The following is a 17,684-nucleotide window of genomic DNA, read 5'->3' on the forward strand; positions in this document are numbered from 1 at the left end:
GAAACATCAATCAGCTGCCTCCTGCACACCCCATACTGGGGATGTGCCGGCAACCAAGGTACATGCTCTTGACTGGAAACAAACTCGGGACCCTTCAGTCTGCAGGCCGATGCTCTATCCACCAAGCCAAACCAGTTAGGGCAGGACACAGACACTTTTTAAGTCCTTTGAACCTAATTATTTATTAAACAGAGCTATTAGGCCTCAGGTGCTGTGAAAAACTCAGAGACATTAAGGGCACTGTGAACTGAGGAAGTTTGGGAAACTGAGCTAAGTAAGTAAAACCTCACTCACAAGTCTAACAAGAAAAAGCTACCTTTTCAATCATCATTTAGTGACTAACCCTCCCCTTTTCTTTTAAAACTGGAATCAATGTGATGAACTTACCTACATAGCTTTACACTGCTGGTCAGAATTAAGGAGATAAAAAAGGAAATGAGGGCCTCTTGGCAACCATCAATAATGGGAGACACAGTACTATGCATTATCCATCTTTTAAAACCCATTTATGGTTACAACAGACTTTAACTAAGACTAAAATCTACTCTGAATTTTATGTTATTTGGGGAATCAAGTGATTGGCTGCTCTATTTAGTGAACTGACAACAAATACGTTGGGGGGGGGGGGGAGAGAAGGAAACCAAGTCATGGAATTTAAGTCCTTTTATAATACACTTACTATGAAATAGGAGTAGGAAGCCAATGGCTTTAGGAGCCAGAACTCTTAATCAACAAAGAATGAAGATAGCAGCTCACAACATAGCATTACTAAGTAGAAATGCTGACAGCTTCAAAAACCATGAAGTACATCCCAGAACAGTCCCTTAGATGAGCATTAGCACCTGGGATTAGCGGTCTTTTTTGAGGCCCTGGGTGATTTCATCTTACTAAAACTCTTTAGAATGTCTTTTGAGTGAAGGCCTCATTCCCTGCAAAATAATGAATGTAAATACGCCCTCTAGCATAGTTCCTATCAGTTCCTATGGGCTAAAAATGTAAGTTAGTGCTGTTTACTAAAAGCTATCCTTCATCCGCTACCTCCCCCAATCGTAAATCTAAAAAACACTAGCTATTTTCTCAAAACGCAATGTGCACCTTTATTCTCTTTAGATCTCATTTTAATAGGAAGAAGGAATTGGGGATCTTTTGGCATACTTTATTTACAATTCTGAGAAAGTGCTGACTTATTGAATTAGACAATATTAAAAATTTCTGATTTTATTAACTAATGTCACCCCAATAAATTCAATAAAAAATAAAAGAAAATTTCGTAATGTTAATGATTTTGCTTCTTTGACCAAAACAAGGGGGGAAAAAGAAATTTTATACATACCTTCTTTGGAAGGAAGACGGCAAACCCTCCGACACATAGACATGAATGCATACAAATATTTCTCCAAGCTATCGTCAGTTTTCTTATGCAGCCTAGCCATAGCTCTAAATTTTGTCCAATCAAATTGACCTCTGTCAGGATCAAATACCACTCCAAATGTAGACACCACTCTGTAAAAGTCAGCTTCTTCTCTTCTTGTCCATCTATTTTGAATCAGATGAAAGAAAAAGTCATACTGGTTACTGAAATAAACATTTATTAAAATGCTGAATATAATGACCAGAATAAACACTTAAAACACTGCAAGTATCTAACACTTTAAAGGGTTAAATCCAGGGGTATTTTCTTGTAAATACATTTAAAAATACTAGTTGACTTATCCATCCAACCAACCATGCTTCTTTTCCTTCAGACAATAATAGTTTTTTGCACATTTATGTGAGAAAATACGCACAAGATACAAGGTTATATGATATGATGACCCTACCTTCAGGAAAAAGATAAAACATTTAAAACATGTTTATTGTATAAAGTAGAAACCAAAGACTATTAGGAGAGCACAGGAGAAAGAAGGATCAGTTTAGACTTGCATGGTGAGGTAAAGTATTACAGAGTGGTATTTAAGATGGAACAAGGTAAGATTAGCAGGGCATGTAAGAAAGAGGGCACCAAATAAGCAAGGTAGGAAGAAATCTACATTTTGGGGGGGATAGTATTCCAGATTGACAAGGAGATGGCTCATACTGGGGACAGATTAGAAAATACTCTAAATGCCTGCCTAAAAATAGTCTCTATTCAATAGAGATACTTAAGAGGGTAATATTTAACTCACACAACTGTTGTGTAAATTAGAAAAAGCACATGAGAAAGTCCTTTGAAGAACATTAACAGGTGACTTTTTTTTCATACTGATGCATTAAGAAGACTAATGTAATGATGTTATAAAAACTGTCAGTCTGGGAAACCAATCAAGTCATATGAATCTTGCAACAGAGTGATAAAAGTAAGAATGGAAAAAAAGGATGGATTGGAAGAGTGCACAGAGAGAAAACAAAACAAAACAAAACATATCACAGTGCCTACCTTTGAAGAATTTACAAATTAGACAGACACAGAAAGGGAAAAATAAATGTCATTATAACATCTTATATTATTGTGACAAATGAGTCATTTATTTATATGAGTGCTATAAGAGTGCAGAAAACAGAGAGAGTATTGGAAGCTGAACTGGTTGAGAAAAAAATTAGTACTATAAAGGCTTGGACATGTGCTGAGCTCTGAAGGATGGAGTAGGTATGGACTAGAGAGCAGGAAAAAGAATTTTATTATAGGTGATAGGGTGCTGAATCAATAACAAGGAGGTCATTCTGGCTGAGAGAACAATAGTGGATAAAATTAGAAATGCACAATGATGCCTAAATTGAACTTAAGACTTTACGCCTATAATAAATAAGGAGTCACTGAGTATCACAATAAAACTAGTATCTTAGGAAGACTAATCTAGATCCCACAGACTGAGGAAAATATATGTGGTGGAGTAAAGATGGCCACAAATTATGTGCCAATCTTCTCATTGAGAGGTATAATCTATTTCTCTTTCCCTTAAATCTTGGGTGGCCCTGTTGACATTTTTTGACCAACAGTAGGTGACAGCAATGGCACTTTGTAATGCTGAGGCTGGCCCGAAAGAAAGCTGCAGTTTCTGCCTCTGCCACTAGGAAGGTTCCCTCTGAGATTTGAGCCCCCAGCTGGCAGCCAGTCAGCCATGGGAATGAGGCCACTTCAGACCTTCCAGGCAATACCATGAGAAGCACAACTACCTGGTCAACCCAACTAAATGTGAGAAATAAAAAGCTAATGTTTTTTTAAATCATCATGTTTTAGGCTGGGTTGTGATATGGTGATAGATAAAAGATATAGTTACAGAGTTAGTAGTATTTGAAAATTATGTCTAGAATCGCTAAAATCTAAAGTTTCAGACTAAGTGAACTCTGGTTACAATGATGAATTAACTGCAAATGGGGAAAAAAACACACACCAAAAGACAAAACAAACAAAAAAACAAAACCAAAGAAACCCCCAACAACCCCTGATTCAACTCCCAGAGAATATCCAAGGATCATGTTTAATAAGGGGGCCAGGTTATTGCTAAACATTCCTATTCTTTTCTGTGTACTCTATCATTTTTAAGAAGTTAAGTTTTCGGGATGCGAGAAGTTTGCCTGTTTTCTTAACAGGGTCTCTTGTAAGAAGTTCTACCATCATTTGTTCCCCTTTGACACAGTAGTTCCAAGGGTTCTTCCTGTGTATAAAGCATAGATAGATTTGTCTTTCATAGATTCTAGTATTTCATAGAAGTCACAATTTAAAATGAGACAGAATGGAATTTATTTCATGTAATTTAAAAGTTTCATTGATAATTCTTGAGCTTGCTCTGCATTTTCATTTTTTTCTCACATCAAACTGGTCATAAACATGACAAAAGAATTAAGAACTGACAAGTATGGCTAGTAACCATACACTGCAATAATCTCTACTAGTTTTACCATATTTGGGTATGTATTTATGCCTATGTGTATATGTTTTGTTTTGACCAATTTCTCTACCCATATAAGCTTTTCACAAAGTGACTAATCACACCCTACCAGCCTTCAGAATGGCCGATTATATTGAGACACTATGTAGTACAGTGTGATTTATTATCTTACCTTTGCTGTCTTTCTATCTTGGCTGCCATTTTAGGATTAAGAGTGGCTTCTTCATAAAGAGGCTGCATGACGCTGGCAGGCACTGAGAAAGCAGGTTGGATTTGCTGGATTTGTCTATTTTTATTAGTGCGCTGATATGCAGTGATGAGACGCCTCAAACGTGTGGTTAAAGCTGACTGAGTAGGCCAATAAACTTTATCACCCTCCATCAGTTGACCATCTATATTTAAAGAAACTCATATCAATTGAAAAAGACTAAAAAACAAAATTAAAAGCAAAACCAAACACTGTGATGAAGTTTACAAAAATAGCAAAAGTTCCCTACTTTAAAACAAATTTTTCTTTCAATCTGATTATGTGAAAAATCAAACCAAATCTCTCATCATTAAATAGTTTTAACCATAGCTCTAAAAACATTACTACAAGCTTTTAAGAGCAACTCAAAATAAGTAATCACAGTGGCATAAAGAACCACATGTTATATATTTAAAGAGAACTCTACTTGAACAGAAAATACAACCTTGCCTCAACAGGTCTAATCTACTTTACTAGCTGGTGAGTACTCAATGCCTTCAATGAAAAGTCAAATTGAAATCCATGAGAAGTTGAATACTGTAAACTTTTCTAATTGATCTATTCTGTATTAAACTTAACTGGAATCAAAACATTTTACAAGTCATTAGGGGGGAACTTATATTTCAATGGGATAATGCTACAATCTTTAAGTTTGTATATACCCAATACAGTGCAGGATCTTACTGTCTATTTCCTGGGTGTGATATTATACTTAAGTATACCACCACCAAGCAGGAATCATTCATGCTAAGCAAATCTCCTCTTTAGTTCTGAGTGAAACTATGCATGAGTGAGGCACGACTCCCCTTGGTTCACAGGAGATAATGAGTGTACTCTAGGGACAGTGCTTTCCTACCTGGATATCACAAAGAAGACCCTGCACAGCAAAGCTGTGTAGAATGTTCCCTAATGTGCATATGGAACTAATAAGAAGCTGAATGAATTATTGAATTAACACTTTAATGATGAAATCTCACATATAACTTTAATAATCAAGACATAAAAAAATCAGCTTCTGTTCTGTAACAACTCACTGAGTCACTGAGTAAAGATTTGCAGCTAAAAATATTGTTAAATTCTCAGTCCACTAGGATCTCCAATAGTCACTGCGATTGTCTTCAACAAAAATTTCACATACATTTGAAGCATTACAAAAATTTGTTAGTTTTTGATCTCATGGTATCATGAGAATATTAATTTCCATAATATTAAATAATTAAATGCAATTTACCTCCATCTGCTATAACAAGATCTCCTGGTGAGGAAACATCATCCTTTTAAAAGAAAATAGAAATTGTCACGGGGTCATTGGGTCAAAATACAGATAAGAAAAAAAGTGAATCAAACTTTGTTAAATGATCTATTTAGCAAAAATAAAAACTATAATCTGTTATTAATTCTCACCCCTTCGTATTTCTCTATAGACTTTGACATTTAGACCAATCATTACTAAAATTATTTTTTTTCTATGATTACATTTAAATCGATTTCTTTTCCTCCACCCCTTTCTCTAATTGTAAAAATGCTTCAGGTTTTATTTACAACTGGTTTTTTTATACCAACTCTCACATAATTTACTCATTCTCATATTTGATTATTAGAAAACCTTCAAATCTTTTCTGTTTAATCCTGAACAATTTGCTTGTGCTGTATACCTAATTTTTATCTGTCAACAGAGCATCTTCAATTAGGTATCGTAACATTATTATAAACTTAACATATTTATAACTTTGGTTTTATTCCAAATGACTACTAGTTTGTATTGTTTTAGAAAAGCTTAAAGTTAGATTTATCATCCCTTTGTAGGTGGGTCTTTTTTTGTCTTATTAATTTTTAATATCTTCTCTTTGTTTGGTATATCTATAGTTCCAGCAGGAATAAAGTGGATTTAATTTTATTTATCTTGACAAGATTCACGTTATTGCTTGAATCTGAGAATTCATGTCTTTCATCAAATTTGGAAAAATTCTTTTCCCTTATACTTTCTGGTCTCTCCTGGAATGCCTATTTCGCATACTGTAAAGGCATTATCATGCTATTCTCTGTCTCTAAAATTTTTTTTTATGTATTCCACTGTGCTGGTTATTGATTTATTGCCTCAGCTCTAAATTTACGGCCTCTCTCAATGCCTCTTGTTAGCTCTAAGAAAACAGATGTGGGCTCTTTAAATATTTTTTTCTTAGACAGCATGATAAGTTCTGCTTGAGAGACACTGTAGGAGAACAATGATTTGACCTCCTCATTCTGGAGCATTTCCCCACTGCTCAGCTCCCATGGCACACATGGCTCTCCCAGCGCCACTTCCTGTAGTTCAGGCGGCTATTTTAGCACCTGCTGGCCAGCAGCCTTCGCTAGAAATCTCCCTGTTGGTAGCCCTGTGGCTCCCAAGACCAGCAAATCCTACCTAACAGCTACAGCATCATCTAGTCTTTTAGCATGCTCTCACATATAATATGGAAATTCCTCATCTCTTTTACCATTGCCTCCCCCACTCCACAGGTCATCTGTTAGGAAAAGCACACAAAAGAAAAGCAAACAAAAGAAACCACAGAACAACTAAAATTGAGGATTTAAAAATAGGATCTAAAGCATACCTCTAGGTCATCTTTAAAGAAAGCTGGGGCAGGTTTGTATTCTGGATCTTCCACATCCCTATTAAAACACCAACAAATTCAATAATAATTTGACTGGACTTAAATTTCTCTTGACAAAACAAACAAATGGAATCTTGTGGGAAGGACTTTTTGGTGTGTTTTAAAAGTCAGACTGAAGTCTCTGTTCTTTGGCCAGGGGAAACCAAGCCATAGCATAAACACTGTTATATGCCAAGTCAGAAGAAATCTAGTTTTAATTTACTCATTCTCCCATGTTCACTTTTAAATGTGGAATTATTAACCTTAACACAGTCGCTTACTTCCCTCTTTTGTAAGATAATAAAAGGGCCTTATAAATGGTATAACGAACAATATTTTATTTCTCTTCAGTTGTAGCGGTCTTCCCTCCTATACCCCTAAAATTTTATGGCCTTAATGACCATGACTATTAGGAATGGGAAATTAAAGGACTCATCAAAAAAAAGGGAGTGGGGCAGGTCCATCTCTTCCTTGATCCTACTCTGTTGAACAAGTGCTAACTTACTAGAGCTCTTAACATTAGCTCTTCTGGACTGTAAACTCCAATTCTGTTGTGACTACATTATTTGTGACACAGAATATGCTGACGTTGGCAGAGATATAGGGAATTCATGCCTTGGAGGTGCACATACCCGTCCATGTAATCATTTGCCCTCTGTTCCGCAGCCACTGCTTTTTCGTCGGGCTTCCCCACTCTTTCCAAGAAGCATAATGCCGGGTCTGCTCGGATAGTGTTATATTTCTCATAGCCTGGAGAGGTCACCAATGGTCAAAGTCAAGAAGATGAAAGAAAGATGTTTGCATACAAGCACCCCTCATATGTATGGGGGATGACGTTCCTAGACTAAAGGGACTGGATATTAAAATGATACATACATGTTTTCTAGAAATAAATAGTACATGACTTGGTATTATGTATATTTGGAAGTTTAGATTGAATTTATCTGTTGAAATGAAAAAGAGGACAAACTGATCAAACACACACAGCACGCTTCCCATAAGAAGTCTTCCTGAGAGGTGGAGCTGTGTGAGGCTATGTCCAAGGGCATAGTGGACATAAGCCCCTGATTCTTCACGAGGAAATGCAGTGATGAAAGACACAGTTGGGAAATGAATGCCTTATATGACATATATAGCAACATGAATGTGACTGGAATAAAGCTGCCAGTGGAAATCAATGAAGAGAACTAGCCGAGTAGCACTATACATAGAAAAAGAGTCCACCAACCTTACTTTTCACTTACCATGTTTAAAAACTCCAATAAGGAGTGACTTATCAGCATCAAAATCCCACCAGTCAGCAGGAACTTCTGAATGGTCTGGTTCTGGGACCCAAACATCAATGTCACTTAAAAAAAATAAATAAATAGAAGGTAACAAATTAGCAAGGGTTAATTCTCTAAGTTTGGTGAATTTTTCTTCTTGTGAATTTCATTGACAAATGAGCCACTTATACAGTTACACAGTTTTTTTGCCTAATCATGTAACTGAAAAATATAAAGTTATTTCACTTACCTTGCATCAACTCCATCAAATACTTTCTGGCACTCATTTCCAATGACTTCTTGCTTTAGATAATATAGCATTCTTACACGAAGCAAAACCCTAATGATGAGGAAAAAGAAGTCAAAAGATACAAAGATATTAATCACTAAAGAAAAGCCATCCATGGGGTTTAAATTAGAAAAGAATTTGTACGTGGAATTTTTACAATGAAATAATAATTAGTTTTGATTAAATAATCTCATTACTACCATATATATCAAATAAATTTCTCCAAAATCTTCACAATCATCATTATTTAATATCCAAGAAAGATACAATGGCCAGTTTTATTTCTCTGTTGATGGAAAGTGACACAAGAAGGACCATGATCTGTGGATGTATACTCTGAAAGATTAAGATTAGGACTAGTCCTAGACCACACCGTCTCTGTACTCAAAATCAGCATGCTTTAAGGTTATTAATAAATTCAGAAAAATAAACTTAAAATGAGCTGTGTTAAAAATACTCCATGACATACTTATTACAATGGTGCTTTATATGTTTTTTGTAGCCTTCATCTTGAAGTAGCTGCTCAGGATTATATTTTCGAAGCCATTCTGCTTTCTGTATGTCAAATGAGCTTGTCTGGGTCTTTACTTTCTTCCCTTTTCGGCCCCTGGGTACGGGGGCTGATAGGCCTGTTGAAATGAGAAGGACATGTGAAATCAGGGATAATTTGTATACAAATCTGCAATTTGAAAGATTTTTTCCAACATAATAAACTTCTGGAGACTTTCAGAGGTCCTTACTGGCTATACAAAGATCTTTAAAATATCAATGGTAGCAATACTGATTCAATCACAAAATGATGATGGGTTAACAATACACACATATTAAGACAACTTCCCCCAATAATTATTCTTTCTCAAATGAATGAGTCTCATTTCCTTTTTGTTCCAAAACACATTTTGTTTTTCAAATGTAAAAACTAAAAGATCAAACCTTTCCCTTTGCTTTACTTTTGCTCCCCTAGTTATAAAATAGTTAAGTTTTGGCCTGGATTTTCAAAACTGATTTTACTAATAACATGGATTAGGCGTAGCCAAGCTGGATTCCTGTTCAAGAGAGCTAAATTCATTTTATTTCTTTGTCATTTTTGTTGTGAAATATTTCAAAAATACAATAAAGGATTCCCATTCTTAATGTCAACATATCTTCTCTTTGGTCGTTTTTATTGAAGGAAATAATACATGGCTGAAGTTCACTTCACTCCTTCCTCTCCAGAGAGAATCACTACCCTGAATTTGCTTTTGCATTACATGCATATTTATATTCATATGTTGGAGAAATATTTAGTATTAAATATTCAGACATTATATTATACATGTAATTCGGCAATGTATTGACTACTCTTGATATTTTTTTGAGATGTATACTTGGTGAGACTCTAATTCATCCATTTTAATTGCCGTGTAAAAATCTATTGTAAGGTTATACACCTCGAATTAATCTTCAATGATGCTTGAGTTGTTTCACTTATAATTTTTCACAATTACTACTCGAGCAGTTTGGATTCCTCCTTCCAATTCTTTAAAAAATTTTTTTATGTCTTTATTGTTTAAAGTATTACATATGTCCCCTCTCAATTCAATTCTTACCTCATTGATCTTTTCCTTGCTCTATTCTACCAGCTAGAAGTTCCATCTCAATTGTGAATACAAGCACTATGTAGATTTATCCATTTCTCCTTAAAATTTTGGCGGGTGTTGTCTTTATATTTTGAGACTATTTTGTTCGGTGCATACAAGTTCATACTTCTTTTATGGATTGGTCTTTTCTATTATGTAATGTCCTTTTTAAAATACCAATCAATGCCTTCCACCTCAAATTGTCTTTTGCTCTATGTTAACATTGCTTTGCACTCCAGTCCTCTTTACCTTTGTTGGTTTGGAAACTAAACAGTGCATATTTAAAGACACATACTTAAATTTTCCTAATAAAACCAGTAGATGTTCTATATTTTTAAACTTTTCCCTAACAAAATTATCTCACATTCATCATTTAATCCTATTTACTGTTTCATTTATGATACTTATAATTTTAAAAAGGTCTGCTTGTGCTTTGAATGTTTCTATCACACCTTACTCATCTTACAAAATCAAAATATATTTGGAATATCTTTGAAGATATTAATGATGGTTTTTTTTAAAAAAAATTGTGCTCTCCTTTTATAGTCCTTGACCTCAAGTTCAATTTATGAGTTTTTAACACTCCGTCTCTCATATTGGAGACTTTCCTAATCCTGGTTGTTTGCCCATATTTAAGAATGACAGACCAAAAAGTTAATTGGTAACCTGAATGGGCGGAGCTTACTGCTTTGGATTCACTGAAGGGTAATCTCACTGGTTTTATCCTGTCATTATCTTTAGGTTTTGGCCTGGTCAGATTCATATAAAAAAAAAAAATTCTTAGTTTTCTTCCTCGAGTATGGTATTGTCCAATACACAGAGATTTTCATTTAATTCCACTTAGTATTTCCATACCTCAACTATCAACGCAACCCAGACAAACTCTATTTTATCCTTCCCAGAAAATAAACTTTCAATCCGTCTTCATCCTGGCTATCTGAACTTGAAGAGGGCATTTAGGGATCTGATCCCCTTTTAAGCAACTGTAACCAAAACCCTTGTCTTTAACACCCACTTTCAGAGGTTCCTGTTGTCACAAACTCCTGAACCTTTTGGATTATTTGTGCAACACATACTGCTGACCTAAGATTCAGTCTCTCTGGTTGATTAAGTTAGTTACCACTAGTCTATTTGCTTCTAGGTTCCAAAATTGTGTTGCTATTTCTGCTCCCATTCTCTCCACTTTTAAGTGTTTATGTCTATTTATTTTTAATTATGAAATTAAATATATACACAAATAATTGAAATAATATGATGGATCATATGTCCCATCATCCAACTTCAAAAAATTATCAACTCACGTCTCATATTGTTTCAACCATACCCTGTTCACTCCATTAACTTCCCAAGTTATCCTAAAGTAAATCTAATACATTTTATTAACAAAACTAGAGGCCCGAAATTCGTGGAGGGGGGGTGTCCCTCAGCCTGGCCTGCACCCTCTCCAACCCAGGACCCCTCAGGGGATGTCTGACTGCTAGTTTAGGCCCGATCCCGCTAAACAGGCAGTTGGACATCCCTCTCCCAATCAGGGACCACTGGCTCCTAACCGCTCGCCTGCCTGCTTGATCACCCCTAACCACCTCTGCTTGCCGGCCTGATGTCCCTAACTGCTCCCCTGCTGGCCTGATCGCCCCTGTCTCTGCCTGCCAGCCTGATTGCCCCCTAACTGCCCTCCCCTGCCGTCCTGATCACCTGTAACTGCCCTCCCCTGACAGCCTGATTGCCCCTAACTGCCCTCCCCTGCTGGCCTGATAGCCCTAATTGCCCTCCTCTGCCAGTCTGATCACCCCTAATTGCGCTCCCCTGCCAGCCTGATCGCCTCTCACCACCTCTGCCTTGGCCCCTGCCACTGTGGCTTTGTCCAGAAGGACTTCCAGTTTAATTAGCATATTACCCTTTTATTAGTAGATAGCTGTTTCCTTTAGTCATAGATATAAAAGAGAAGGCTTTCTATAGAAAAAACAACTACAACTATTATCAGCCCTAAGAAATGCAATAATATTTCCTTAACGTTTAGTATTCAAATTTGGAATTATCTAACAAAAATAATTTAAAAACTTCTGCTGGGGTATTTGTTTTAATCAGCATTCCAATATGAACCACACAGTACAACTGGCTGAGGACTCTTAAATTTCTTTCAGGTCACAGCAGGGCTTTTCTATCTCAGTACTAATATGCTCCTGAACTTACTATGGGGTTATGTCCTTCATCCTTTTTAAGTTGAAAATGTCAAGTAAAAAATGCATGTAATAGCCCAGCTGGTATGGTTCAGTGGTTGAGCATTGATCTATGAACCTGGAGGTCAAGGTTCGATTCCTGATCAGGGCACATGCCTGGGTTGCGGGCTCGATCCCCAGTGTGGGGCATACCAGAGATGATTCTCTCTCCTCACTGAAGTTTCTATCTGTCTCTCCCTCTTCCTTCCTCTCTGAAATCAATAAAAATATATTTTAAAACAAAACAAAAATGCATGTAATACACCTAAGCCACTGAACATCACAGCTCAGCCTGGCCTACCATAGGTCAGAACACTTACATTAGCTTCCAGTTGGGCAAAATCATCTTAACACAACGAATACACTATAGAGTATCGGTTGTTAACCCTCGTGATCATGTAGCTGGCTGGGAGCTGTGGGTCCTGCCACTGTCCAGCATTACGAAACAGTATTGTGATGCATATCACTGGCCTGGAAAAAGATCTAACTTCAAAATTCCAAGTATGGTTTCTACTGAATGCATATCACTTTTGCACCATTGTCAAGTCTAGGTTAATGCCTTAAATTTTTTTTCTCTTTATTGACATATAAGTGGGGTTTCAAAGAAGGGTGAAATTATATTTGTGAGACTCTTTTGTCATTACTGGAAGTTAGTTCTTCACATTAATAATTTCATTGACTCTTATTAAGATAGGCCTCCAAAGACCAGCCTATTCTAAAATAGTTGCTTTCCATTGTTCTCCAACTTGGCACTTAGTTTATTTACTTCACAGTACTTGTCACAATCTGTAATTATTTAGTTACCTGACCTACTTTCTTATTCTATCTATCTGGCCAGAATGTACGGTTCATGAGCTCAGGGATCTTGCCTATCTTGTTTCTTATCTTCCCAGTATAGAGGACGAGAAGTAAATACTGGACATTTTAACAGGTATTTGTTGATTAAATAAAACAAAATTTAACTCAAACTTAAGGGCACAGTAATCTTGATAGAAAATTCAATTATTTTACGGTATAAAATAATTATTTTATACAGAAATAAATGTTCTGTTAGCAATGCTCTAGAGAAAAAGATACTTGTGTGTACCTCATATTGGACTTATATCGGTAAAGCCGCATTTGACAGCAAATGAAAGTATTTATGAAAATTTAAAATGTGTATCTATGTTTCCCAAACTTTAATTACATAGAAACTGCTGAGGAACTTGTTAAAATGCAGATTATGATTCAATAAGACTGAGGCCTGAGAGTCTGCATTTCTAAGCAGCTCACAGGAGGTATTGATGCTGTTAACCATACACCACATTTTAGGTACTAAAATTATTTATATATACCCGAACAATTCTATTTTCAACATTTACTTTAGTGAAAGATTTATTCATGTGCAAAAGGAGGAATGTACAAGACCTACACTAAAACTTGTTTTGCAGTTGTCTAAAATTGAAAATGTTGTAAACGTTGAACATTAAACGGGATACAAAATAAATTACGGAATCCCCACACTTTAGACTACTAAGGAGGAGGTTTAAAAATAAGATAGTTCTGCCAGGTCAGTGTTCTTAGTGGTTAGAGCACTGGCCCAAGCACTGAAGGGTCTTAGGTTTGATTCCCAGCCCCAGTCAGCACCTGTGCAGGAGGCAACCAATTGATGTCTTTCTCTCTCCCTCCCTCCCCTCCACTCTCTCTAAAAATCAATGGAAAAATATCTTCAGGTGAGATTAAAAAAAAAAATTGTTCCACATGAATACAAATGGAGAAGACTCATAGACATACTAAGGGGTCAACAGTTTGCAAACCTATATACAGGTTTGACAACAATATGTAAAACCAAAAAAAACGTTTAACATTGGTTTTCTAAGTTGAAACTTGAATTGAGGGTGAAGGTTAAAGGTTCTTTAACATTGTAATGCCACAATATTTTAGGGTACTATGTTAAGTAAGTACTAACTACATAAGTAAAAATAAATTTAAAAAGAAAATGAAAGAATGTTCTTGCCTAGATGATTCTGAAGCTCTCGAGTTTGTCCATCTTCGGTTGGAGTAATGAGGTCCCATATGAAGCCTTTAATTTTCTCATCTCCTCGGTAGTGAACAAGGCAATATGCTAAGAGGGCTCGGCAAATTATTTCTACATCATGCTCGTTGAGCTGTCTTTTAAAACGACCATGAGATAGAATCTCTCTCCATCGGCCCCATCTGGTAAAAAAATGTACATTTACATTATTCCTTAGTCAAATTTTAAAGAAAAACATAGCTCATGGATAAACGGCATGAAAACTGCAAAAAACACATTTTGTCACTAATAGGATTTACCTAATGAAGTGTTTCCTCCATGAGTAAAAGGCAGAACCATGGTATAGTAATTTCTAGTATATTTTATTCCTTAATGGATAACATTATTCACTTTGTATTACTAAATATGCAAATCTGAGAACAAGGGATTTGACTTTAGTGATACATTTATAATTTAAAACATAAGAAGGTCCCATCATTCTGTTATTAAAAATATGCTAAACATATAAATTCAGGGTACTTTTAAAATATATTCTATTGATTTTAAAAGGTAAAAAAACATATTAGAATATAGTGTTGGTTTTCTGTAACTTTACAGAGCAGACTACTAACAGTAAATGTTAAAAACAGTATTTACCCATAAACCAGCAGATTTTTCTCTACTCTGAAGCATTCAGTTCTTCCATACCCATTGGAACGGTCACAGGGCCTCCGGAGTTTGGGCTTTTCTTCTCCTTCACTTTCGGCTTCAGATAATTCAGCCAATTCATCTTTTGTGGCACTAAATGGTCTTGTTTGCTTCCTAATTCTTGGAGTGTCAATAACCAAGCTGTTCTGTAAGATTTAACAGCTATTACTTGAAGGTCCTTTTTCTATTTGGCTTATAACACTGTCTTACATTATCACCTTTTAATTGTATAAAAAATAAGATAATTATAGAAAGTGAGAAAAAGAAATTACTAATAATTTCACCAACATACCAAATCAACTTAAAAACCTTTATACTCCTTTAAAATCCTTATTACCATATATTTATAATTTTATGATAGGACAGTAATATAATTAAAAAATTTGGTATTTGGCTTTGTAAATAATATGAAGGTTACTGTATTTGCATCTGCAATAACCATAAAAAATAATTTTAAGCTAAATTTCTAAATCATGATTTTCTTCACCTAATTCACAATTCAATGTAGATTGTTTTAAAATTTTAACATAAATAATGCTAAAATAAATCTTTGTGACCTATGTTTATCCTAAAAATAAATTCAAAATAAGGGAAATAATTAAGAATAGAAATATTGATCAAAGGATGTAAATATCTATAGCCCTACAAACAGGTTTCAGTGCTTTCCAAAATTTACTCTAACACACAAAAAGGCAAGAAGTGTGTAAATTCACTATGTTCAGTTTAGTTTAATTAATTCAAAAACAATCTAAGTTACATGCTTTATACTTTCACTAAGAACTTTATCTAAGTTCAGCACTCTGTTACGGGCTGTGGACATAGATATATACATGCAGTCCTTTGCTCATTAAAAACCTGTAGTCTTGAGGGTCAGACTAATGTGGAAACGAACAAGTGCTACTCAGCATGGACTATCTCCTGACACAAGAAGGGTACAACTGAATGGGTCACCATGACTGGGAGCTGACACCAAGTCAACAAAGATACACAAAAAGAACATATGACTTAAAGACAGAAAATTTAAAAAAAAACACATTATAATTTTAAAATCTATAAATAATACCCTAAGATAAACTTTCCTTGCATTACAACCTACCACGAATATCAAAAGTATGAAACCGAAGCAGTGTCTGACTCAAAATGTCATCCTTCTACTACCCTACATCAATTTATTGATGCAGATAAATTTATTTTGGTAAGTACATAGTTCAATACCTTAAAATATAACAATATTACCAAATCATCCCAAGAGACAATATTTTTAAGAAGAAATACTTACTCTACCACTGATGTTATCTATATCTATTTCTGCCTTTTTAGCCCATTTTTGCCAGAAGTTGGGATCATCTAAGGAAATATCTGTCCGATTTCCAGATGCCACAAAACTCGCCTGAAATACAGAATGGCAGTTTTTCAAAATGTTTTGAAGCTAGAGGAAAAATCTATCAAAGCACATTTAAAACGTTACCTCCTCACATTTACAATGTTTCAAATGCAATGGTCTGAAACATAGCACGGAATCTGCTTAAGGCAACAAAGGTAATTTCCATGACTAACACATGTTGTTTAAATTAACCAGATTTCAAGCAATTTCCAGCACGAGGGAAAAATACCTGTACACAGTGTTCTGGCAACTTGGATAGCGCCAAGAAATACAAAGTAAATAAGATTTCTTAGGGAAAAGGCTACAGCCAGGGTATATCTACCCAATCATGACTAGTTTTAGCTCTTAGCTTCATACTTCGGCAGTAATCTTTTGTTTCCCCAATAATACTTGACTCTGATTTATTTTCTGTTAACTACCAAATCCACATCTGTATCCTAGGCAACTCTCCTGGACATCTCCACTTAGATGCCCTGAAAATGCTACAAATACCACGGCTCCAATTATTTATTTTCTCCAAATGAATTTTCTTCTCTGCCATTCTCTACTTATTACTTGGCACAAGGACCCTCCTAGCTATTTCAGCCAGAATTTAAGTAATTTTGTCTATTCCTTCCCTATGTTTTTTTTTAATCCTCACCCTAGGATAATTTTTCCATTGATTTTTAGAGAGAGTGGAAGGGAGAGGGAGAGAAAGAAACTCCGATGAGAGAGACACATCGATTAGTTGCCTCCCACATGCCTCTCTGACCAGGGCTGGGAGCTGCAACCGAGGTGTGTACCCTTGACCAAATCGGACCCGGGATCCTTCAGATCGCAGGTCAACGCTCAATCCACCGAGTTATACTGGCTAGGGTTCCTTCCCTATGTTTTTATCTGGTCATCAACTCTTGTTGATTCAGGTGGTTCCCCACTACCCTAATTCACCCATCATCATTTCCTACATAAGCCTCTTATCTGATCTCCCTGCCTGTAGTCTTTCTCTTTTCACACTTGTTTGCTACTCTGATATTAGGGCTAAACTGCTCAATTAGACTGCATTGTGTCCAGTTTCTGCTTGAAGGGATTTAAAAGTTTTGTTGTTGTTGTTGAACCCCACCAGAAGATACTTTTCCATTTTAGAGAGAGTGGGAGGGGGAGACAGAAACTTCATCCTTAGACACATTGATTGGCTGTCTCCGCACATGCCTCAGGGATTGAGCCTGTAACCAAGGTATGTGCCCTAGATCGGAACTGAATCCAGAAATCTTCAGTCTGCAGGCCAACGCTCTAGCCACTGAGCCAAACCAGCCAGGACTTAAAAGCTTTTTAACAGCCTCATGATCAAGTGCAAATTCCTCAAATGGAATTTTTGTGAATCCCTCACAAGTTGAGTCCAACCTCTCTAACCCTCTCATGTTGACTTCAATTCATCCTGTGCATCCATGGATGCTATACCATATTCCTTCAAGTCTTCCT

The 17,684-nt window shown here is 35.9% G+C and overlaps 1 protein-coding gene across 7 annotated transcripts in view; it reads right to left on the bottom strand.

The window, feature by feature from the left end:
* CHD9 (chromodomain helicase DNA binding protein 9) overlaps window positions 1-17,684 on the bottom strand; it is a 170,759-nt gene that overhangs the window by 18,766 nt on the left and 134,309 nt on the right. For all 7 annotated transcript variants that reach the window (XM_080643922.1, XM_080643918.1, XM_080643923.1 and 4 more), the window contains 11 exons: window positions 16,122-16,232; window positions 14,792-14,988; window positions 14,138-14,337; window positions 8,773-8,932; window positions 8,265-8,354; window positions 7,994-8,097; window positions 7,382-7,499; window positions 6,711-6,768; window positions 5,348-5,390; window positions 4,042-4,261; window positions 1,334-1,536 (listed from right to left, as the gene is read on the bottom strand). In XM_080643922.1, the coding sequence (XP_080500048.1) occupies window positions 1,334-1,536; window positions 4,042-4,261; window positions 5,348-5,390; window positions 6,711-6,768; window positions 7,382-7,499; window positions 7,994-8,097; window positions 8,265-8,354; window positions 8,773-8,932; window positions 14,138-14,337; window positions 14,792-14,988; window positions 16,122-16,232 (1,504 nt within the window). The remainder of the gene's footprint in view (window positions 1-1,333; window positions 1,537-4,041; window positions 4,262-5,347; window positions 5,391-6,710; window positions 6,769-7,381; window positions 7,500-7,993; window positions 8,098-8,264; window positions 8,355-8,772; window positions 8,933-14,137; window positions 14,338-14,791; window positions 14,989-16,121; window positions 16,233-17,684) is intronic.

This window comes from Plecotus auritus (assembly GCF_963455305.1).
Source record: "Plecotus auritus genome assembly, chromosome: 10".
In the NCBI taxonomy this organism is placed as follows: domain Eukaryota; kingdom Metazoa; phylum Chordata; class Mammalia; order Chiroptera; family Vespertilionidae; genus Plecotus; species Plecotus auritus.